General features: G+C 43.1%; 1 protein-coding gene across 3 annotated transcripts in view; it reads right to left on the reverse strand.

Moving 5' to 3' along the window:
• AGAP1 (ArfGAP with GTPase domain, ankyrin repeat and PH domain 1) overlaps positions 1-25023 on the reverse strand; it is a 323709-nt gene extending 298686 nt beyond the window's left edge. For 2 of the 3 annotated variants that reach the window (XM_050987588.1, XM_030231113.2), the window contains exon 1: positions 24563-25023. In XM_050987588.1, the coding sequence (XP_050843545.1) occupies positions 24563-24725 (163 nt within the window). In that variant the 5' untranslated portion in view covers positions 24726-25023. The remainder of the gene's footprint in view (positions 1-24562) is intronic. The other variant, XM_050987587.1, reaches the window with a different exon arrangement.
• Between the last annotated feature and the right edge of the window lie 373 nt (positions 25024-25396).

Consider the following 25396-nt stretch of genomic DNA (forward strand, 5'->3'; position numbering starts at 1 on the left):
GGACACATTAATTAATTAAATTAACTGTTTCCAAACATTCCACTTGTACAGATCATTACCTTTCTTCAGATGTTTTTAATACAAAACTAGTCTGTTCCTCCAGGGTTTTCATTGCAGAGCTTCTCTCTAAATGTAACACTGTTTGTTTATCCAGGCTTTCAGAAGACTCCACAGAACCTTACTGCTTTCTGCACAACCTAAAGGAATAGTTACATCTCCCTGATTTTCAGACAGCCTCTGCTATCAGCCACATCTCCAGGTTACCATTAAGTACAAATATGAAATTACCTGCAATGCAAAAAGAGCCTCTTGAAAATTATCAGGAATGCATATGAATCACTTCAGCTTATTGAATTACTGCATCTACCCCACAATCCACTTAATGGGGTTTCTTAAATTAAATTTCTCTCCACCAAACACATCTCCCTGTCACATGACACGAGCTGAATACCTACAGAGAGTACTGAATTTTCATCAGATCCAGCAGCAAGGTACCTGCCTGAGTAATTCTGGCAAGATTAACTTGTTTGTGTTCCAAGCAATCCTTCATTAGCCAATTACTTAAAAATCAGTCTGTTTCTAAATAGGAAACCTGCTCAAATACATTATTCCAGAACAGAAACTGGACTGAAAGCTGAAAAACATCTTACCTATATTAGAAATGCCATCTTCTTCCAGTTCCTTTGCAGCAAATAACATCCTTTCCAAAGCAGCAATTGCAGAAATCAGCTTGTGCACCGCTTAGATGCCCCTATGCTGATTCAAACACATCACCAAGGCTTCGGTCAGGGAAGGACAGAGCTCTCTGAGGTGCCACCTTCAGCCACCCAGAGCTCCCCAGCTCCTTTTGCATCATCCCAGGCAATCATTTCCTCCTCTTACATAAGAGGCAGAGCTCCCAGGTGCCCCTGTTTGCAGCACGGGGCTGGCACTGCAGGAAGAGGCTGCAGTTGCCCCGTGCCAGGCCCAGCTCTCCTGTGCACCAACCTAAGAGGCAGCAAATCAACACTTTGGGATCACTGCTCCTCAGGGGTTCTAAAAATAGAACACCAGCTGCTATCAGAGCCTGTGTGCTGATACCCAGCACCACTGACCACATCTAAGACCTCCTATTTCCTTAATGCCACAGCCAGACAGATTTATATTGCACTCTGCATCTGACAGTGAAAGGCTGCCCGATATCAATGTGGTTCTCAGCCTGATAATCAGGGTAAAAAAACCCAAACAAACCTTTATTTAGCATAACCTTGCATGCCAGCTGTGGTTACTTCAGGCTTTAGATGCTACCAAGTGGAGACCCTGCTCAGATTTTCCCAGCACAAGTGCAAAAGACCATTCTCAATGCACAGACCTCACACATAACTGGCACTGACAACTGGCACTGACACTCTTGGATCCAACAACATGAATTTATTATTAATTCAATCAGCTTTCAATTAATCAGATTAGCACCCCAGCTGTGAATACATACACTTCAGAACCTTATTCTTGGACTGCGACCTCCTGTTATCTCACACTATCATAGAAATTTAATCTGTCAAACAATCCAGTACAAAGTCCTTGCAATTACATCCGCTTAAGTACAAATCCACGCCTGGCAGTAAGCCCTCAGCAGATACATCTTGTTCATATGTCAGTCAAGTTTTGTTCAAGTAATTACAGCCTCTTTCTCACTGGAAACAGCTACTGATATTTGCAAAGCCTCAAATTTCCAAAGCACTGAATGGCAAGCCAAGCTTGGCACTTCCAGTTTTACGAACAGCAAACTGAAGGAGGGACATGAAGTCAGGATCACTGAGGCTTGCTAAGGACCAGCCAGTCTATCCCAGCTGCAGCAGGGATACTCCATTAGCATCCACCACTAACTGGTCTGGCTATAAAATGCAGATCAAGCTGAATCTTGTCATGATTCACAAGTTTCTCCACTTGTGCCAGCTGTACCTTCCTTGACAGAGAGAATTTGATCACTGCACATTCCATCTTTCTGGTTTTAACCAATGCACACCTCAGATGGTTTAAAGTGGAACAGAGAGGATCAGAAACCCAAATTGCCACACATTGGAGAGGCACAATACAAAAACAGAAACCACATTTTCTTACTCCTTACAAAAATCCCTTGTGTAGGTCCCTTCTTTTATTCCCTTCTCCCTCTACTCTCAGAATGGTGCTCATGCAGATTTCAGCTGAAATAAAGTGTATGTATGCATTGTACCATAACTAGTCCCATAATACCCAGCAAGGAAGTAAAACTGGACCCCAGTTATTTACAACAGCACATAGGCTATAAGATACCTAGCTGTTTAAGTGAGGAAAATTAATAAAAGGATCCCACAGAACTTTGCCTTCTGTCTATTCACTCCTCAGATTACGAATGCCCCACAGATTCTTTTCAATGTAACCATATTCAATAGAACTCTGATTGTAATCTCCATTTACAGTATTTTTTAAAAATATACAAGCCAACAAGTACTCTTATTACCCTCCATCCTTTGTACAAGACACCCATAATGGCTTAACATTTGTTAAATTAAATTACATGAAACTTAATATACCAACTTACAGAGGAAAGTGAGTTCAATCAGTTCTTCAGCCTTGTTCCTCTATTCAGTTTCTACATATCCAGGTGTTATTGGTTCATCAAGTCTGGTTTTTTAGTTTCTGTGGTATAAGAGCCATGTAAGGAGATTTATTGATTCAGAGCTGCTACTTATTTCAGGCTGAAAACGTGTTCACAATGCTGTCTTTTCACTTTACTCTTCAATTATCACCATTTGGTTAATTTTGAGCCCTTTAGCAAGTGTTACATCATGAGAGTGTTGCTTAATGTCTTCAAAGCAGTCCTGACCAACCACAGAAGATTTTATTCAGTTTTACAATTATAGATAATTATCTAGGGCTAAACACTCTACACACTTTTTCAGTTACATCTGTTACTTCAGTAAACCTTCCCAGGTAGGAGGCAGTGATTTCCTCTAGCATTATTTATGAGTTATCAGTTAAGGAAGCTGATTCCTCCTTGCTGGGATTATTTTATAGCTGATCATCAGAACGTTACAGCATCAGCCAAGCCAACGGCATTAACTCCTCAGCATTCTTTAAAAGGCCTTCCCTTATTATCACCTGATAAATGTAATTCAGCCATTACACAGAACTGTTTATTCACTGCTTTGGCTGTTTTGCTGCCCTTTGTTGATGCAGCAGAGGCTTGGATTAAGCTACAGGAAAACACCTGCAAGGTTAATCCTTGAGCAACAACTTCAGCTTTTGCACATGGCCCCATGCTCACAGCAAAATTTGCTTTTCTGTTTTCCATACACAAGACACGACAAAGAATTTATCATGGAATACTCTGGGCTGGAAGGGACATTAAAATCCACCTTGTTCCATCCCCTGCCATGGGTAAGGACACCTCCCACTATCCCAGAGTGCTCCAAGCCCCAGTGTCCAACCTGGCCTTGGACACTTCCAGGGATGAAGGGGCAGCCACAGCTTCTCTGGGCACCCTGTGCCAGGGCCTCCCCACCCTCACAGGGAAGAATTCTGGACCAGCTATTTCAAGTCTTAAATTATTTTGCTTCTACACATCAGCTGTGCTCCTGATACTCAACACAGAGTTCCAGAGAACAGGCAGCTGCACTTGGCTGCTTTAGCCCCAGAGGTCAGGCAGAACTAAACCACGGGTTTGTTTGGAGATCTGCTTTCCAAGTGCATTTGTAGCCACCACATCCAACCAGCACTTCCCACAGATGCCTTGGATGTGAGGCAAACCACAGAATGCACACTCATGAACTGAGCAGCTTATCCTCAAAATACTACAGCCTTTCAGAGTGACCCAAACCAACTACGTGGGCAAAAATGAGCCCCTAGCAGCAGCAAATCTTGGGCAAATGGTCAGCACAATCCATTCTGTGTATTTATCTTCTGATTACAAAGCTCCAACCTGACCTTTTAAAAGTTTCTGATATCCTACTTAACAGGAGTGGCAGACAGATATTCTTTGTGTGTTATTCCAAAATGGAATGATTTTGCTTTACATTTTACATACTTTTTTGCTTTGTATCTATACTTTCTATAGATCCTTTTCTCACCGTCCTGGTCTACACTTCACATCAATATTTCAACAGTTTTCATTGTCAGCCATTGTTATGCTAAAACCTAGGTGTTAGCAGAGCTCTGTTTTTGAAGTTGTCTGCCAGAGCATGTCTCACTCAAAGCAGCCTGTCAAAGAAATTCACCCCCAAGATGAACAAAGAGAGATTGAAAAAGTAGTTGATGTCATTTTATTTTTTTCAATATGAGAACAAGTCAGTGAGACAGATCTAGATTATTATGAAACATAGTAAATTAAGCTATTTGCAAGGCCTACTGAAATTCAGGAATCTGCCAGAAAAATGATTTTGAAATTCATTATTTTATTTAATTGATCCATATCACATTTGGCACAGCCAGCTCATAACCCACACCCCACAATCCTTACCTCATCCTAACATGGGGAATTTCCCTGTAACAGAGTTCATTTATGGAGAAGACATGGGATTCATTTCATGGCATCTTTATTTTGGAATGACAAATTTGCCAATTAAAAAAAAGAAAAAAGACATGAAAGGGACAAGAATTCAAGGAAAGCCTGAATTCAACCAGGTAGTTTGATTTAAGGTAAGCTGAGGTTGAACTGAAGTCACCCCTCACTGGAACCTACTCTAAAGAGCAGCAATTCCTGGTAGTTTAGGATGTTTCTTACATTTCCTCCTCAGCCATCAACCAACTCAGGCTAATCATCACCTTTTCCATTAGCACAGAGCTGGAGCACGCTCTGGGAACATCTGCCTTCAATAATTCATCTCTCACACTAATAAACTCCTGAGCCAGTGGCTGCAGATGCTCCTCACTTTTCCCCTTCCATACAAGCCCTAATTACTTCTCTGAGTGTGTTTATTACCTTGGACAGCCGCCCACCTCCCTTTTCAGCTCCCTGCTTATCATCTGCCCTCCCATGCAAATAAACACTCATAAAACCTGAAACCTCCTAAAGATCTTGAGGAGAATCACAGCCCATCTCCATCATTAGCTGTTAGCACAAAGGAGGCATCTCACAAGGATCCTCATTAGAAGGTTCTTCCAAGAAGTAGAGGGTAATCATCAAGGCAGTGGCACTCAGTTATTTAACACTTACACTCCTCTTTCCTTCCTGCCTGGGATTCTCCCTGTTCCATCACAGGGGCAGCAAGCCGGGGTCCCTTCACTTGTTTCCATTTCAGCCACTGCCTGAATTTCAGATCAAAAATCAAAAAGCTGATCTGTAAACCAATAAGCAAAGTTATTTTTCAAGCAAATGACTTTAACATCACCAACTCAATATTTCTAACAAAGCAAAAGGTAAAAAGCTCTTATAGCTGAGTCTTAAAGCAAGCAATCAAATTTGTACTGACCTTTTAACATGCATGTGTACTCTTTTTTCAGTTATAAGCATCAGCTGAAAACATTAATTCAGAGTTGAGTATCAGCCCCTTGGCTTGGTTCTTATCCTGTATTTACTCCTGTTTAAAAAGAAGCATCTGAGATCCTTCCATAGCAATTTCACTGCTTCTAGGGAAAAGTTTAAAAATTATTAGCCTGATTCTGTCATTTCTTAAAAAAAAACCAACCAAACAAATAAACCCAGCGAAGCCCCAATTCATTACAGTAGTACAGGAGTACCCTGGTTTTGTGACTTTTTATATTTCACTTTAGTTGGTCAAAGTCAATATAAATTCTTTTCACTGCACAGTTATTAGGCCAAAGTCAAAATGCTTTTCTCCCAGTTCAGCCACAACAGACTGATCTTCATCTCTTTCCCAGAACTCTAATTAAGTCCTTCTCATAACTGCTCAGAGAATGCAATAAGATCCAATTTCTTTGCAATATTTATTATTGCAGTTATCATCTTGCAACAGCTACAGCCAAGTAAGCATCTGACCAAGTCCTAAAAAGTACCATTGTTTTGTTAAAACCTTCTCCAAGTGCCTCAGTCCCAATCGATCTGAGACATGACTCAAGAGTGAAGGAATTCTGCAGATCCACAAAACCCAGTGAAATAAAAATTAGCTCTGAGTAGCAGCCAGCAGCCCAGGAAAATCGATTGCTGCCCCTGATCAGCACACAGATCACAGCTCTGCTTTCTGCACAAACTGAAGGTGTCCAACTCAGTTATGGGATGAAATGACAGAGACTGGGGACTTCTGCAGTGTTAAAGCTCAGCCAGGAAAGAAACAACTCTCACTGTTCAATGCCTGGCCCTGTCCATCTGGCTAAGCCCACAAACAAACCAAAACGAGCCACATTTCCAGTGCCAAATGAAACATTTCCACCAGAAAACACTTCCTGTTGACAAACAAAGCATCAGCCCTACTCACTTGCTATGTATTTCTAGGAAATAAAGCAGTATTTTGCAGATTTGTTTGTCAAGATAATCACTGTGAGCGATTACAGGATCAAGCTCTTGATCAGATTTAAGTGTTCAATACACACTGTCTGTCTATTTACAAACACCTGGTGATAATCCCATGTTGTCCTAGACAGAGAGGAATAAAAACCAGTTCTGAATAGTGACTGTTTCTTTCTAGGTAACTAGAGGAAAACGTTATCTTGAATTGTACAGCAAATAATTTTAATTATCAAAGGCCCTTAGGAGCAGCACCCAGCCCTCTGCTCATCCAGACCACATTTAAACCAGGACAAACACTGGCACCTCAGCTCCTGCCATTAGGAATGTCATTTCCAAAGCTTTTATTCCTCTCAGTCTAGGACAACTGGGGATTATCACCAGGTGCTGGCAAACACTCCCCCCACAAAGCTGTGAGGCTCTGCTACTGCAGTAGCACAGGCAATGGTTGTTTTCAGCCAGGTTTCACACTAACAGTGCCAGAGCCCAAGCAGGAATTATTCAAAATTATTTTCAGACATAAACCAGTAGCAACCTGCTATATAATTCTTCACTTGGTTCATGACAAATGAAAGTTCTAATTCTCTTAGGCAAACAGTGAATTATTGCAAACTGAAAAAAGCTTTCAATGAAGTGGTTCAACTTCCAGGAGAAATACACTTGTTAGATGAATTCCTGCTACGTTTTCATCTTGATGCAACACAGGGGTCACTTCCAACATGCTGACCCATGTCCCACAGGATCAGGACTTGCATTTAATACACATTCTGGCACAGCTACAGTGCCTGAAGTTTGCACAGCCTTGGCAATTACTTGAAGCTGAACAGAAACCCCAGGGCAAGTCAGTTGAGAACTCATAAGCTTCAACCACGATGGAATTCAGCACAAAACTTCTGCATACCACCATGGCTTCTCACACATCTTCCAGGGAGTGAAAAGTCCCTTTATTTTCAGTGTTATTAAGTATGTAGCTACCAGTGGCATTTCAAGAACACACGAGCTAAAATTAGCAGTGCTGCTAGCAGCACGCATTTTAAAAAGGCCAAGCTCCTAGCAGTAAGTCAAAGTGTTTTCATTAAACCTCACCTAGAAATTACGATCCCAGTCATCTGGAAGGTGCTTCAGTTTTAATTGGGATGAGTATTCTTCACTGAATGCTGAGGGGTCTAACAATACTCATCAGTAAAGATTCACACTGACTGACAAAGCTACCTCTGCAGTCACATCTCCCTGCCACTGCCACAGCACTAGATGTGGTGTTTACTCACACCTCCAAGCCATTCTTCCATCTCCAGGCAAAAAAATAACAATATAAAGTAGAAAATATGAATTAACAACTTGAAATCTGTTTTTAAACCAGAGTGGTCCTCACAAAAAAAGCTATACAGTTTAACTAACAGCTATCCAGCAGAAATTCAATAACATTGTATCAACAGATTTGTCTCAGATGTCTGTCACTCTCCAAAGGACACAAACTTTGTAAGAGAAAACTTCCTCCTCTTTGCATACTCTGAATATTCAAGAGTAACACATTAGAAATCAGATTGCCTAGGATTTGGCAACACTGTTCAAAATTTGCAACTCTTCCATCACTGCAATATTTTTCTGCAAGTTTAGATTTTAGAATTTGAGAGTATCAATATGAGAATCACAGGTTTTAGGAAAGGTTTTAGAACAGGTAGAGGGAAAGACATTGCACAGAAATGCAGCACAGTACTTGTAGCAGTTAGTGAGACCATTATTAGAGTTAGTGAGACCATTTATCTCCACTCAGCACTTCTACAATTAAAAAAAAAAAAATTCTCAACACATGATCTGAACCCTGAGTATTTAAAAAACAATGTAAATGAAACTTCCAACACTCCTAGCTTTATGGAAGTACAACAGCAAAGAAAACTCATTGATTTACCCTGAAATCCTGTGAACTGTTCATTCTGCTCACAAGCACTTAATGCTTCAAGTTCCTAACCCCTGGTATCATATCTTAAACATAAAAGGTGAAAATTATATGGGTGATTGTTCAGCAATGCAGAGAATCATTCATTAAAGCTTTGTAAGCTGCAATGCAAATTTAACGTGTACTAAAAACCTGAAGACACAAACCCTGTGTTTTTCACTGCAATACAGGATGACATTTCTGAAAAGCTGGTGATGTATGCTCTGAGCAGGGTTACTGCTCTGACTGGGCTCTAGCTGCACTCATCCATTATCAGACTACTCAAACACCTCAGTATCAGGTTAGCCAGGGAAAAGGAAGCATTAGGACAACACGAGAAGGCTGATCTAGGCTGGCCTGTTAGCTTATTTTTTCATTCAATTAAATTTCCTGATAAATGTTTCCATGGAAAGTTTATATTGGCAGAATTCTCATCTCCACAGCACTCCATGGGTTCCCAGAGTCACTGACACAGGGAATCAGCTACAGAGCCCTCTGATTTGGTAGTGGAGACAGACACGGAGGAGAGACAGAGTGAGTCAAATGTACTTGGGACTCAAGCACTCATGAACTTGGGGATAAATAGTCATTTTCCCACAAAATTCAAGCTACCCAATGCAAAACTTAATTGTGTGTTTTGGCCAACAGTTCCTCCTCTAAGTGCTGCAATTATCTCACCATTAAGGGATTACCACAGTCACTCATTAATTACAAAATTACTTAGATTACACCACACAAAGTAGCCAACACCGAGCAGCATTAGCATAGGACAACTACTTGACTTCAGGAACAACGTGCTCCTGATTTCACTCGAGCCTAGGATACAGATTTTCCAAGTTAGATAAAATCCTTTGTTATCCACTACAGGGGGTGTTGAGATGGTAACAAACTGTCTCTTTCACTCGAGACTCACCGACAACCTAACCATACTCCAAAAAAAGAACAACTCTGCATAGTCAAGGTTAATCAAACATTTGGAATGAAGACTAGATTTCTTTTCCTTAACATGGTTTGGGATAGAAGGACCTTCTCTCCCAGAGAAACAGGTTCAGGTTTGTTAGGGCCTGGAGTTACTTTACAGCCCACAGAGGTGTTCAGCAGCAGGAGTTTCTGTGCAGCATCCTACCCTGCTCTGCTCCTTGAGGAAAAGCACATTTAGGTGTAAGACAGCAATTCACCAAACAGAGCCCAGAGCCCTCCAGCAGCCTGTCAGCTCTGCAGCAGCAAATTCAATATCACAGGCTCACCCACTCTTCAGCTACGCTCCCAGAAGGCCGTGAAGATCTGCCTCTGTTTTTAGCAAGTTTATATTCTGCTGCTCAACTTTACCACAAGTCTTGCACATTGCTAGTATTATTTTCAGCTAAACCCAACCTGGGAATCAAGCAGCACATCACCTCATTTTGAATTCAAGTTGAATGGAGGCTGTAGTAATTCTAAGGCACAAAGGAGCAGAGTAATATAATCCTCAGGTTACAGACTATGCTTACCTGACTAGCTTAAAGAGGCTTTACTCTGTGGGGGTTTAAAAAGAATTAAAATAAAAGCTTAATTCCCCCCCCAAATCACTCTCAGCATCTTTATTTATTATTAATCAGGTCTCATCTGCTCAATACATCATTTCCATAAGATTAGCAATCAGCCACATGTTATAAGAAGACAAGAAATTCTGAGTCCTTTCCTGAACATAAAGCTTCCACCTCCTCAAGAGTAAACAAAGAGCAGAAGCTAAAACAGTTTGTTGCCTTTATGCAGTCAGCCCCTGGATAAAAAACATGTTACAGAAAACAGAACTGATTTTCAACCTCAGTTATTTCCATCTTGTACCACAGTTTGTCATTAGCCCTTGTCTATTCCTTCTTAGGAATAGTCCCCATCACCTCCCACTTGAATGCAACATAAATACAAGTAATTTGATTTACTGTTCTTTTGAAGGAATTAGCACACCAGGTTTTATTTTAAACAGGTAGAAGTTAACTGCAAATTCATACATTCCCTGACAAGCAGATGTAGGATGCAAATTAAACAAGTGCCAAGCAGTTAAAAATATTTGCTTTTACATCAGCTGCTCATTATTACATAGCACATATAAATGTCATATAAATATAGAAATTGGTCTGAAAGTTGGGACCAGAATCAGAACCAGATCCAGCAAATTCCTTCACAACATTCAGGCACAATAAAGTGATAATCCAGAAGCCTTCAAAATTCTCTCGTTATGTCATTTTAGTTCCTATCTCCAAGTCTCCCAGAACAGCTGTTTGTCCTTGACTATTACAAGAATTTGGCTTCTTTTTGCTTCCAAAAGCCAACAGCCTGCAAGCACTCAAGAAGTTTGTGAGAGTAAAAGCAATGTACACTGAAGCTGCTGCATTCCAGCCATCACCTATGTTTCAATGGCCTGTTTGTCCTGCTTGGAGGCAAACTGAGCAAAAAATGCTCTTGCAAGTGAGGAAACCACTCACTATCCCATAACTCAAGCATATGCAGCTATTTTGACCATTAAAATCCATTTTTACAGCTCCATAGGAATTACTTACAAGCTATTACAGCTAGAAAACTAATCTCACACTCTCTCCCCCCATGATGGTCACATCCCCCATCAGCATCAAAGCTTCCACTTGTCCACATCCCCAAGGACATCAAACCTAACAGAGTTCCCCATACAGAGCTCCCAGGCTTTCCAAGTCCATTGCTCTTCACTCAGGTGTTTCAGGTTGCAGACAGACACATCTCCATGTAAATTTTTAGCAACTGATTCAAGCTCCAGGGCCAGCAGAAACCACACTGGGCTTTGAGTTCCCCTCTGCTCAGTGAGGAATTGCTCCTGCAGTAGCTTGGCCACAGCATCCAAAACACAAAACCCACCATGGAAGCCAACAGATGAGCCACTGTCACTACTACAGAGGCAACATTTTCAAGATGCTTACTGTACTGTCTCCTAAGACTCAGGTTTTACATTCTGCTTTAAAAACTGGACTAAAATCAGTCTTGCCTAATTCTTTGCTTTTTTATTATTTGAGTCTGTATAGGATGGTAATAAAACAACAATTTGGCAATACAAAATCTGGAGGCCAGTTCATAATCAGTATTAGCCTGCTGCCATCACTGCTGTTTTTCTAGAACTTTATGTAAATTTCAATCAGGTATCTTCAAGTTCATGCCCAGTTGTTCTTGATTTTAGTTTTTAACTCCTGAATGTGTAAGAAGTGCCTGTTATACCCACAGGTAACAATTTTCCTCAACGCAGAGATGATCCTGGAGACCCATCACACAACCCAAGGACAAAGAGTGATTACAACAAAAACCAACCCAAACAAAGAGTCACAGGGTAGGAGAGGGTTTTTCTGGCACTCTGTAGTGTTCTGCACACACTATTCCCAGTGAAACCTGTACCTTAATCCCTATCCAGAGAATATATTACCCTGAGAACAACAAATGTCCAGTCTCTGCTGACATACCTAGCTAGGAACAGCCTTTTTATTGATGGCATCAGTTCACAGAGACAAAGAGACAGATGCTGAAAGAACAGACACAGTTCATACTCAGAAGAACACAGATTTACACAACTGTGTTCATCTCCGTTTGTAGCAGGTTGTTGGTTTGGATTTATTTTTTTTTTTACTTACAGCCTCAATGATCTTGTTTGAAAAAGATCTAATCCCATTTGTAATCGTAATTTATCCTCATTTCATTTCCCTAATGTGGCATCACTCACCAGTTTTTATCAAATATCACCACTTACCTAGCAGGCAATATTTCCACCTGCTGAGTAGAAAAACAGTATGAGAACTACACAAAACCAGCTGCAGAATGTCAGGCAAGGAGGAGAAATGTCTCCACGTTGCATGGTAACACAGGTTCCTCTGACAGCACCTTTCAGTGGAATTCAGGAATACCAGACCACTTCTAAAACACTCCAGTGCTGCTTTCTTCCAAGATGATGGTATTTGTATTCAAGCTTCTAGCAGGTAGCTGGTTCAGCCTGAGTACACCACCTTATTTACACATTAATTTAAAAAATAATCATCCAAAACACCAGCAGTAGCTACCTGCGTCCCTAAAATTCTGACAAAATTCATTTTCCCAATTTATCAACCAGGATTTTAAAAAGCTATTGGCCTACTTAGCAAATCAAGGGATATAAATGTGAGCTTTAATTTTAATAACATGTCATTACCTAACAACAAGTAATCCCTAAAGGGACATATTTGCACTTTTTAGGTCACTGAGGTATTTTGCCTCTTGCTGTTGACAGGCTATATTCAAATCACAGCCAAACACCTGTATTTAAATGCATTTTGCTTCCAAATTGACTAATTTCTTTCAGCTGTCTGTAATCTCATTTCAGTGCTTGCTGTGAGAGCAAGCCAGTCAGGCTCAAATTAGAAAATTTGGTATGATTAAAGTGTCTAAATCACCTTGAAATATTAAGTTTGAGATAGATTAATGTTCATTTTGTCAAACACCCACTTTAAGCCAATATGTTACAGAAGCAAAGCAATCCTCCCCATTCACACAGAGAGCAGCCTATACAATTCTCAATCTGAAGAATCAGCTCCCTCCTGAAACAGCTCTTGCCTTAGTTAAGAAAAGGTAAAACTCATCTCTTTAGACTACTGCATTCCATAATCTAACATCAGGATTTTCCCTATCAACCTGGAAATACAAAATCGCTCTGGTTTATATTAAACTTCATTGGTTTGCACAGTAAAATAGTCAAAGCACATATCCTCTACCAGAATCACAGCCAAAATACCTTCATTATCCCAACACTGCATGAATATCTCCTTTTTATTTTCCTTATGTTTTCCCACTGCATTTTCTGCTGCACTGACATCACCACCACCAACTCAAAAGGCACACGGTGCTTTCCATTACATAAAGCTGCACAGACAGACATACTCTGCCTTCACCATATAGATAGCACATAAAAACTATTACCATATAGATGATGGCAATTTTCCAGCTTTAAGGGGAGGGGAAGCATGTTCTGGAATATTTTTTCAGCTGTTGTTTAAATCCCACAAAGAGCAACAACGAGACTACATGAAAGCCACTGAATTTCCCCTTTAACATTACAGCGACTAAAATTGACCAGCACTTGAATTCGGCATTTAAAGCAAAACAAGGGCCCCCAATTGTTTACATTCGTCTGCAGACCAGTTTTAAAACACGTGTAATGCTCCATCCTAAAAGCTTTCAGTCAGATAATTTGGAGAGGATTAGCAAGTGAGCAATTAGTACATGCAGTTCACATCATCTACGACGCCAATTAGCATCATAAATCAAAGCAGCAACCCTCTGACTGAATCCTATTATGCGGGAAGCAAAATGTTCCAGTAAGCAAAATATTCCCAGAGAAGTGATGTCTTCCTGGAAGCCACCTAGGGCTCCTGAGCTCAGCTCAAATCCTACTTTTATCAGCTATTAGGCAGCTCTCAAGGCAGGTGTCTGCTGTAGGTACTGATCACCTGGCACCCAGGTCCCGACACTCATCTCCCCCTCCAGCTCCAGGGTCACACACCCTGGTATTCAGCCCAGCTTTTGCCCGCAGCAAGCTGTGCCCCACCCTACCTAAAGTTCATTTTCAATAAGTCAATAGCCAGATCCTTCCATCTATAAACTCATGTACTGTTGGACATCCAGATGCTCTTAAATGCCACAGCCTCATAGCGGTGAGGCATTTTTGAAGCTTAATTAATGTGAGTTAAAATTAGACTCTTATTTTGCATGAGAAAAATAATGAAAGGGAACTAAATGGATGAGTTGCCTCAGGGTATAGGAATCGTTTTCCCCAGCTTGTTTCTGCTCCTCCCTGCTTTCATTTACTCAGCTCCAAGGGTGGAACTACAGATTGCCGTTCCAGTAGCAGAACTGCCATAGAAAAATGATAAACCATTCCAGCAAGGTCCCACCTGCACTCAGGCTGCAGCTATAGATTTTGCTGTATTCAGAACATACCAGCACAATTGTCAATTCTTACAGTCTCATCATCCATCATTTATGTCATCACCCTGTGCAGGGGCTCAGAAGCTGGCCCAGGGACTCCCAGAGATCGTTCAACCCCAAGCTTGAACAGCAATCCAAAACTCATTTTAGGAAGGAAAACTATTACTCAGCTTTATTCACAGTGGAAAGAAAATAATCCTATTAATTCTTTAGCATGTATTGGAAAAATGAACAAAGCTTTACTACAAAAGCACTTTAAACTCTGCTACATCATTGATTTTATGTTCATGACAGCAATGGTACTTTATTTTCCTTCACTGTCATTATTTATTAGATTTGATAGTTGACAGTTGTACCCTTGGCAGCACAACCAATAACACCTTCTGGCCAGAAACAGAGATAGTGCAATTCATGACAAAGTGATTTTTATTATCAGAATCCTCACAATCAAATACTCACATCTCTTAAGACTTTCCAAGCTATCATTCTAGTTTTAGTGCTCAACAGTGATCCAAATCAGAGATTTACAGCCCATCTTTCTCTCTCTCCATACCTGCTCCATAACCTGCCTCCCACAGCAGCAGATATTAAGCTGTACGTCACTTCAGTGATAGTAAGTGCCTATCTCTGACTTTTGATTATTTCTTAACAGGCCAAATTTGTCATGTCGCACCAGCTTAGCTAAATATAAACACCTACCAGGCCTCTCCATGAGCTGTACCATGGCTGTAACAGTTTACTATGACCTAATATTAATTAATGTTTTCTCTTTCCACATCAGGAACAACTCAGTCACTGAAGCCTAACTCAGACCATTGCATAAAATTTACAAAAGAAAAGACACCAATATTATAACCTAAGAATCCAGTGGCAGCTCAATTACTCCTTCTCACTATTCCAGCATTACTAAATGGATGAAATAAGTTGCCAAGAGATCCTTTTCACCCTGCAGTCAGATGAACTCTTTGAAAGCAGTATAGGTAATTTCTCAGGCCAAGTTTATGAGAAGAAATGCCATTGGTTCCTGCCATAAATTGGCTTTATGGATTTCTTGGCTGCATTCGTGTGCTACAGCTGCCACAGGAGGGCTAAGGGATGACCTGATTTTTGCCTTGGAGACATGAAAATTACTATAAATGTTCAAGCCACCTCAAGGAATTTCACTGAATGAATAATTCTGACTGTAACAGTATAGAATGCAGGTGGGAAAAGGACCATTCCATCAATTTGCACCTGCTAACCTAGTTCAAAGCAGCAGATTTAAACTGCAGAGCCACAATCATTTTTATGCTTTGAGAACACTCCTAGATCCTTTCTACAATGCATTTACATAGCTCTAAAACTACCCTCCCTAAATTTCTAGGCAAGCCTACTTCAGATTGTTTCCTGGACCTGGACATGTATTTCAATTTCATGTTTATCAATCCATTCACAGCCTTAGACATTTCCATCTCCTTCCTCACCTCCCTAGTTATGGAGCATTTCCCTGAGTTTGGCTGGTGTATCTTTGAGGAAATTCACTGCTGGATGAAAAACAGCAGCTGTCCAAATACTGTCACCCTCCAGAACCACAGAATCTCCTGAGCTGGAATAATCCTGATCCACAAGGACTATGGATCCAACTCCCACCCTGCACAGACCCCCCAGCAATCCCACCCTGGGCATCCCTGGCAGCATTGTCCAAACCCTCCTGGAGCTCTGGCAGCCCCGGGGCTGTGCCCATTCCCTGGAGAGCCTGGGCAGTGCTCAGAACCCTCCGGGGAAAGAACCTTTTCCTAAAATCCAACCTAAACATCCCCAGTGCAGCTTCGTGCTGTTAGAGATGCTTTAACAAGGGTTCCACAGATACTGGAGGAGAATTTAGGGGAATGAAAAAGAAAAATAGGAGAAGTAACACCTCTTCAACACTAAACTTTCAAGTCCAAATTATTCCAACCAGCACAAAATTCCTCATTTGTCCACACACTGGCCATCTCCAAATTCACATGCCAGGCACCTGAGTTGGGATGTTGCCCAAGTGATGCAAACAGCTCCTGGCACACAAGGGGTTAACTCAGACACACCAGCACTTGGCAGGTTAAATAGGATCCATTTAAATGATTGCTGTCTGGGCATTCCAGTGCCATGCTTTTAGCATATTTCCTCTGGAGAGCACAGTTGCTGTGATACCAAAAAGACAGGCGTCCTGGCTGCTGTCCTGAGCATGAGAAGCCCAAACAAAGATAAGGATCAGGATCTCTCACATTCGAACCTACTGTATCTGTATAACCCAGTCCTGATGCCACAAAACACTGCAACAGAGACTGCCTGACTGGCTGTGTCATTCCTGCCTCTGGTTATGGTACTGCAGAAGACAGTTGTAAATTATGGAGACAGTGGTAGAATTAATAAGACATTTACTAAAAGGAACAACAGCTGTGGTTTTAGTTTAATAGAAAATGTAAGCACTACCAAGTCGAGGTTTTGAGTTAAGTCGTGTTGAGCACTGATTTGGTCTAAGCTATAAACAGTTCCTCAATCCCTTTAAAACAATGAAAAAAAATTGAAAAATTTAAGCTTCTCACAGACAACCACAAAGCAATACACCCAAAGCTATAGATTCAATTCCAGTGCTCCCCAGAGTCCCTTTGCTTGCCTATATCTTTCTTTGGGATAAAAGGGAAAATTACCAAACAAAATAACTGTCTCATCATTGCGTTTACATTCATTATCCAACTATGTAAACTAGTAAAGCTACAAAGGAAACACTGAAATTACATCTTTCACACAGATCAACCCTGTGGTTTTAGCTCTGGCTTCCTGAAGTGGTTAACTGAAGCTTATTTAAGCAGAAAGAAAGAAAAGTGAAAGAACAAGTCATTCTCTGGTGTAGAAATGCACCACTATCTTAACACCCTGTCATCTGTACCACTATGCAGGCTCCAAATAGATTAGTCAGGATCCTGAAATTGCATTAATGAGGCTGAATGTGCACATACTGATTAAGTAACACATCTGCTTCTACCCACTTAAGAAAAAAAATAATTAAATACTTCCAGAGGGCTTTGGAATTGCCAGCTGCCCACAATGGACTCACCACCCCCAAGGAAACCTGACATCCTCACCATTTCCACCTTGGGACTAAAATTTAAAACAAACTTTTTAAAAAATCCTAGATTCCTGGTAGCCAAAATACAAATAAGTGAGACATTACCTTATTTCTAACATGGATCAGAAGATTTATGCTGCATTTATAACCTTAGCACAATTACAAGAGAAGCACAAATTAACTGCAAACAACTTCAAAACCTACTAGAAAGTAGTTGAAAAGTCTTTCCTTACAGACACTAGGTTAAAATCACCCTCTTTCTCAGTCTCCATTGGTACAGAAATCACAAAAGTCAAACATCAAAAATCAGCAGCATCCCAACTTGTCTGCATCTGGCACTGTCTTGGCTCTGTTTCATGGTGTGAGGACAGGCAGGAACACAAAAGAGAAGCTGAGCCACAGCTCTCCCTCAGTACAGGTGACTCAAAGTACAAACAGTGCTTGAAGGCAGTCAAGGACAAAAACTAATATAACAGAAGACAAATCTCTTACTCCCACAGACATCAGGATTATCAAAACTATTGAATATACCACTTGCTGTCTCAGAACAGAAAACTTTATCCACTGTAGATTACTAAGCAATCATTTTGGATTTGTTCCACTGCTATAAAGCCGTGTGTACGAAGGTCACACAGAAAACCCCTCACATAAAAACTAACAATTGCAGAAAGGGATGTTTGAAATGCACTGTCAGCAAAAGGTCACACAGTTGAGATGCAACTGAGTTCTGAGATTTTTCTGGAGCTTACATACCTTTTCTTCAAAGATTGGATAAAAATATCAACACTACCATTCACCTTGCTCATTGGTAAGGACAAAACCAACCCCAGTGGTGACACAGTAGAGAACAGAGTATTCCTGAAGTCTGGGGAGTTGTTCAACTGCCTGGCACTACTCCAAGCCTCTCTCATTAGCCAAAAAGAATGTGGGATTTTTTAATTTCACTTACAAACACACTGCAGCCTTACAGTCATAAGTGCATCTCTTAAATATTAGCAATTAATGACATAACTGAGGTGGGAATACGAGGTTTCACAGCATGATCACCTATTCCTTCAGGTGGCACAGTTAAGGCTAAGCTTGTGGCTGCTTCAAGTGCTGGAAAAGAATCACTTCTCCTAATTGGAAGATATGTCCTGTGAAGACACTTAGCTTGAGCACCGATGTCACCTCCCGGAAACCACAACTGCCATTTGTTAGTACTCAGTACAATGCAGAACACAAACACAGCAACCCAGCTTCCAAAGTGTTTCCTTTTCCCAAGTGCCCGAGCTGAACAAAGCAAATCCAATGTCCTATCTGCACTGCCGAGCGCTCCTCTTAGGGAGCAGGACTCATTTGCCAATTTAAATAGAAATAAAAACAGTGGTATGTATACACAGCAGCACGAACCCTTGTATCAGCATTACTGCCTGCTGCTTTCAACTAATCCCCCAGAGCAAATGGTGGGAGAAGGCCGGCACACTCCCTGAAAACTCTAAAGCCTCACCACACATTTGCTCCATCAACATCAGCTGATCCACAGCAGGTCTCCTTTTGTGCCCCGGGGAAAGAAGTTATCCTCACAAGTTAATGGTTTAAGGCTTTCCTCTTGATCTTCTGCGCTTGCTCAAAAGGATCTGATATTTAATCATGCAGCTTTTGCAGAGAACAGCAGCGAAGCATATAATTTAAAGCCAGAATAAGACATTCCAGGAACTTCAGACACAACTATCAAACCTAGTTTTTAGTTTACAAGTACAGTTAATATCACACATTTGAATCTTGTTTACCCACATGCTGGAGTCTGACATCTTTGGCATTAAAAAGAAATATCTTTCCATTTGCACATGAGCCACACAAACAGCAAAACATGTGCTGCATCTCACCAACTTCTTCACACTGGAGGTCTACAGACAACAAAAGCAGATCACAGAATGGTTTGGAAGGGACCTTCAACATCATCCAATTCCACCCCCGCCATGGGCAGGGACCATCCCACTAGCCCAGGCTGCTCCAAGCCATGTCCAGCCTGGCTTTGAATGCTTGCAGGGATGGAGCAGCCACAGCTTCTCTGGGCACCCTGTGCCACAGCCTCAGCACCCTCAGTGCTAAGCACCCTCTGAATGTTACCTTTGAGCCAGGTTAACAGCTCAGGGCATGGAGTTGCAAGTGCACAATCAGCAGAAGAGGGCATTAAGAGACTCATCCCCAACAAGTTGCCCTGGCTGTGACAGGAAACAATCCTCACCCAAGTTGATGCTTACTGTGTTTGTGCAAGCTCAGAATCTACCTGGATACACTTACTCACCAGCTCTGTGGGCAGATTCCCCACACCTGAATCACCTGGATTTAATCCCCCAGCAAACCAACAAAAACAGCACATTCCCATGCTCTGTTGTGCTCAGCCAGCAATCTGAAACAAGATGGCTGTTTGCAATTTGACAGATCAGTCTGATTCTCCACAGTTTGAGTCACAGTTCCAAGATGCAAACATAACAAAAGCTCAAAGAGGACAACTGCTATTATGGTTTCTAGATGCAATTGTTTTATGTGATATCTGGAGGTTTCTTCAGCTTTGGTCAGTGAAGCCTAAATAGCTGAACTATGCCACCATTCCTTTGATGTACTCAAACAATGTAACAAGTACCCAGAGAATCCCAGAACGCTTTGGGCTGGAAGGGACCTTAAAGCCCATCCCATTCCACCCCCTGCCAGCAGGCAGGGACGCCTTCCACTAGCCCAGGTTGCTCCAAGTCCTGTCTAAGCTGGCCTGGAACAGTTGCAGTCTTGTATTTCCCTGGAGAAAACAATGCTTTTGCAGCACATGCATTTTTCAAGTAATCTGTCTCAGCCTTCAATAGCAGCAGAAGTGTTAAGACACAACTGCTGCCTCAACTCCAACACTGAGTATAACTTCTGCTGTAACATTGTTCTCAACATACTAAATGCCAGCATCCAAGGGGTTGCAAAGTTGGAGAGCTACAACAATCTAAGGCTCAGGTACTTCAAGAGTTTTAGCTCCACCCTGAATTACTTTATTTTCAGGAAACAGTACTTTTAAAAGTGACCTGAAAGAAAAGAATAAAGCCAGGTTTGTACCTTCTCCCATTCTGTCCCACCCACACATTTGCCAGTGTTATTTTTGCAGTGCCTTGAGCAAGTTATTTCCAAATGTACAATCTCATTTCCCTTAAGACAGATTATTTCTTCATAATCACTTAATAATCATAATTTCAAAATTAAAACTAGCATTTACAACATATCTTTTTAAAATTTACTTTTAACAGAAAAACTAGAATAAAGATCACAAAATGCTCTGGAACATAGCAATTCCTAACCACGTGATGTCTGGTATGGCATTCTTACCAATTCAAGCAATAATTTCCCCTTAAATAAATAAATAAATAAATAAAAACTATTTGAGATGCTCAACACCTGCTGCATCAGCATGTCAGTACTAGGTATATTAGTATTTTTACAGACTATTAATAATATGCACATCATCTTGGCTAAAGTGTTTTAAAGTCCTTTCATGAAACATTAAAAATTAGGTTTTTCACCATCTTTCCTTGGTTTTCCATCTTGCTAAAGTTTATAAAAATAAAGTGCTAGTCTGAGTCTGGATGGTGAGAAACTGGAACTGACAGATTCAGCTGTTACCTACCCTTGCAGATCACCACACCGTGGAACCTCAGGATATTTTCAGTACCCCAAAGACCACTGAAGGCAATTCATATTTTTTCTCCCCGTTTCTAAGCAAACAACATAGTTGGTATAAGGAATGTTTAATGCTGACCAAGCAGTGGTGCTGTGAACTACACAACATGGGAAGGCAGATTTTACTATGGTAAAGCCTGTGTAACAATCTAATAATATTAATTACACTGTCATCAAGCTAATCTAACAGTCTAAGTTACTGTAAAACTGATTGGCTACTTAGCATGAACATCCTACCAAAAACACAGAACAAATGCTTTTGAACTGTTGGCTCTGCAACTCTGAGACACGCAAGAACCTGGAAGCAGCCCACTTTTATTTCAGCACCTTTATCCAGTGAGGAAAAACTAATGAAGCAATATCCCCCAGAACTGTTTAACCAGTATCACATGTAACTCAGAATAACACAAGGCAAGAAATCTCTGTGCAAAAAAGTAAGGACAAATCAATTCAGGACCCAGTTTAACACTTGCTCTCTTCATATAAGATAGCACTCTTGCACTTGAATATAAACAATGCTGCTGAAGGGGGAGTTTGAATTTCAGATTACTTCAACAGTCTTTTGTCCACCAAGTATGCCCAGACACTCCTATGAACTCCAAATGTAAAAAGGAAGAGGGTTGACATTGCCAATAAAACCTAAAGTGCTGGAAAGACAGTGCCACTCTACATAGGAAAGAGAACTCAAGGGATCAGTAACAGGAACTCTACTTCACTGAAAATCCCAAATTGCTTAAAATTCCAAGCATGTTCTTCTCCAGAGCTGTCAAACCTCTCTTGAGCAGGAGAGTATTAAATGAGCAGTTCAAGGAGCACATGTAGGTTGGAGTTGAGGTTTAAAGCAGCCTGAACTAACAAGTCTATACTCTTCTCTTTATGGGGTACAGTTCTCCTTGCAGTGGAAGGAACTCTTCCAGGAAGTTACTTCACATTTTCTCACAGCAGCCACATGCCAACCACACCACAATTCCTGTCAGCAAACCTCAAGTACCCTGAGGTTAAAAGATTTTGTGATTTGGGGAGTTATCAGTAAAACACTAAACTCTTTGCAGCAAAATTGGAAGGCAAGCACCACAACCCAAATGTCTGCTTTTCCTACATTCAACACATGGCACTGCCACACGGATTTAAAAGCTGCTATCAGTGAGAGAGTTAGGTAAAGGAGGTTTACCAAAAAATACAGCCTGGTGGAGTTGTAATCCAAAGGGGTGAGGAGTTGTTGTTTTACCTCTAACTCTGTAACTATTCCATTTTTAACTATTTCAGAGCTAGTTGAAGAGCCCTCAGAAGACATACAATACACTCATTTTCCAGATAAATCGTTCCCAGCTATCAGAGCTACTGCTCTCATGACTCAGTGTCCAATAAAAGTTAGACAGCAAATGATCTGTGAAGGTTTTACTCATCCTCTCCTCTTGAAACATGTTTTTAGACTGCTATTTTGGTTTTCAAGTCTTTGTGATTGACAAATGAGCTGAGCCACAGTTAAGTAACAGAAATCATTAATACATGAAAAGACTATCACGAGTCACATGCTAAGGAGATAACTACATCCAGTGCTCCACATCCTCCTCCCACTTCCACACAAGCTTGGCACATCACTGGAGCCCGAGCATCTTATTCACAAACACATTTATACCACGGAAACATGGATGAATTACCACTTGAAAAAACGCTCTGCTTCAGGCATCATCCATCGCACAGAAATCCAAACACAAGCAGCACGAGAAGGGGACAGTGCTTGTGCTAGTTTTCCTACCAGATGTATTAATAAGTTTTAAACTCCTCAGGAGAGGAAAGAAAAGGCAAAGCACCCTCAGGAGAGGACAGCCCCACACCATAATCTCAGTAGTGAATAATAAAACAGAGAATATGCACAAATCTCTAGCACACACTTGGTCAGATGTAGATCTGAGTTGGAGACTGCTCTGTAATAAGTGACAGGCACTGCCAGCCTCCCTGCCGTGCCACACCACACACTAAACCCAAAATGTTCACTGCAAGAACCAGGATGTCTGTCTATTCAAGCTCTACTGCTCAAGAGGCACACAAATAAATCTTTCAGGCAACAACCTCAATAGCAGCTTTTCCATCGGGACTTTTTGATTACATATCATTTAAAGACCAGCTAGGCCATCAACACAAGACGGTTTTAGGCAGCTCTATCTCAGCTGCTGTACATCAAACTCTGCTACCTTGAATCCCTTCCAAAACAGCGACAGGATACTCCAGTTGGAAAAGCACACGATGTGAAGCTCAGCAAGTTATCATGCAAAATAAGTCATAAATTTCTCCACAAAATACATATTCCTAGCCAATACCGATTGCTCTTTTTAACTCCACCGACAGTTAAGAAAAAAATATCTGCAGACTTCCTTACGCTGGTGATTTCTTTCCTTATTTTGTGCATCCTAAGCAGTTCAAGCCTCTGTAGTGCTCCTGCGGGGATAGATGCACATAAATCTAAGCTTAGAGGGCTCTTATCTCCATCTTGCCTCTCGACCTGTTTTTACACTACTGCACAGACCGACACCGCTCTGTAACCCAGCTGCACGTCTTGTTTACCCACTTCACACCATCAAACCACAGCCCCACACCGTCTCCATCACATGCTGCAGGGAGCGCCGGAGAAAATTTCCTTTTCCCGAGCCCTTCTGCAGGCAAAGCGAGCATCACCCTTCCCACCGAACCCCAGCCCGAAGGAGCCCGCTGCTCTCCCGCACAGCGGCAGCGGACGAGTAACACAACAACTTCTAAACCCCACAAATCCCAACAGAGGGGCCACCCGGGGCATGCAGCGCCGAGGAAATTATGGGGACCAAGGGGGAACATCTCCGGCTCCCTGAAAACGCCAGCCACGAGGGGTGGAGGAAGGGCAGGCAGCCCGGAGCGGGGAGGCGGCTGCTCCCCAGGACCTGCGGGCATGGGCTGGGGGGCACGGGGGGTGCAGTGCAAGGGGCGAGGGAGATGGAAGGAAGTGGAGAGCAGGACCACGGGCTTGGGAGATGAGGGGGAGTAGGGCCATGGAGGAGGCGGGGCGGCGGGCACAGGGCTATTTACAAGGTGGCAATGTGGGGGAAGAAGGGGACCAGGAGGGAGGACTAAGAAACAGAGCCATGGGCTGGGGGAGGATGGATAAACAGAGCCATGGTCTTGGGGAAGGTGGGGGGCAGTGGATAAACTGAGCCATGCGCTGGGGGAGGTTTGAGAGGGAGAACAGGACTGGCAGACGCTTGGTGCGGGGGAGCAGAGCAGTCGGCTGGGGGAGGTTTTCGGGGCGCAGGGCCATGGGCCAGGGAGGCTTTGGGGGGAGCACCGGGCCATGGGCTGGGGAGGCTTTGGGGGGAGCACCGGGCCATGGGCTGGAAGAGGTTTTGGGGGCTGCAGGGTCACGGGCTGGGGGAGGTTTTGGGGCACCCTCCGCCGCTCGCTCCCTCTCCCCGCGGTGCCGGGGCCACCGTCTCACCTTCGATGGCGATGACATGCTCGCGGATCTGGTTCTGCAGCACGGGCTCCTCCACCCGCTCCAGCAGCTCGTAGATGGAGTAGATGTTGGGGTGCACCGACTCGAAGCGCTGGATCTCGGCCCGGATGGCTGCCGAGTTCGCCAGCTGCTGCTGGTAGTTCATGGCGCGGCCGCTCCGCTCCGGCCCCTTCACGCTGAGACCCCCGGGCGGCGGCGGGGGCGAGCCCAGGCCGCCGCCGCCGCCTCACTCACCGGACACCCCCCGCCCCGTGCCGGGCCGGCAGCAGCGCCTTGGCCTCGCAGCGCGCTGTCACTTCACGACGGCGGCGGCGGGGCGGGGCAGGGCCGCCCCCGGCCCCATGGAGGGAGGGAGGAAGGACCCGCTCCCGGTCGCGGTCCTGCTCCCCCGGTCGCGGTCCAGCCGCCGCCTCAGCCTCTCACGGCTCCCGGTCCCAGTCCTGCCGCCGCCGCCCCCGGCGTGCGCGCCCCCCCCCCCAGCCAATGGCTGGGCCCCCTCCCGCAGGCGCGCGCCCCCGCGGTAGCCAATGGTCGGGGCCCCGCCGCGGCCTCGCGCCCTCCCGCGCGCTCGCCCCGCGTCCTTCCCCGCTTGCCCCGCTTCACGCTGGCGCAGGCCACGCCCCTCCCGGTGACGTCACTGCGCAGGCCCCGCACTGCTCCACCCTCGGGCACGCTGGGAAATGTAGTCCCGGAGTGAGGGGCTGAGGGAAGGTTGGGGTCGCGCCGCTCCGCGTCCCCTTAGGGACACCGGAGCCGGCCCGGTCCCGCCCTGTTCGGGGGACTCGGGTCCCGCCCCCAGGAACACCCGGCTGCTCT

The sequence above is a fragment of the Serinus canaria genome, assembly GCF_022539315.1.
Source record: "Serinus canaria isolate serCan28SL12 chromosome 7 unlocalized genomic scaffold, serCan2020 HiC_scaffold_29, whole genome shotgun sequence".
In the NCBI taxonomy this organism is placed as follows: Eukaryota; Metazoa; Chordata; class Aves; order Passeriformes; family Fringillidae; genus Serinus; species Serinus canaria.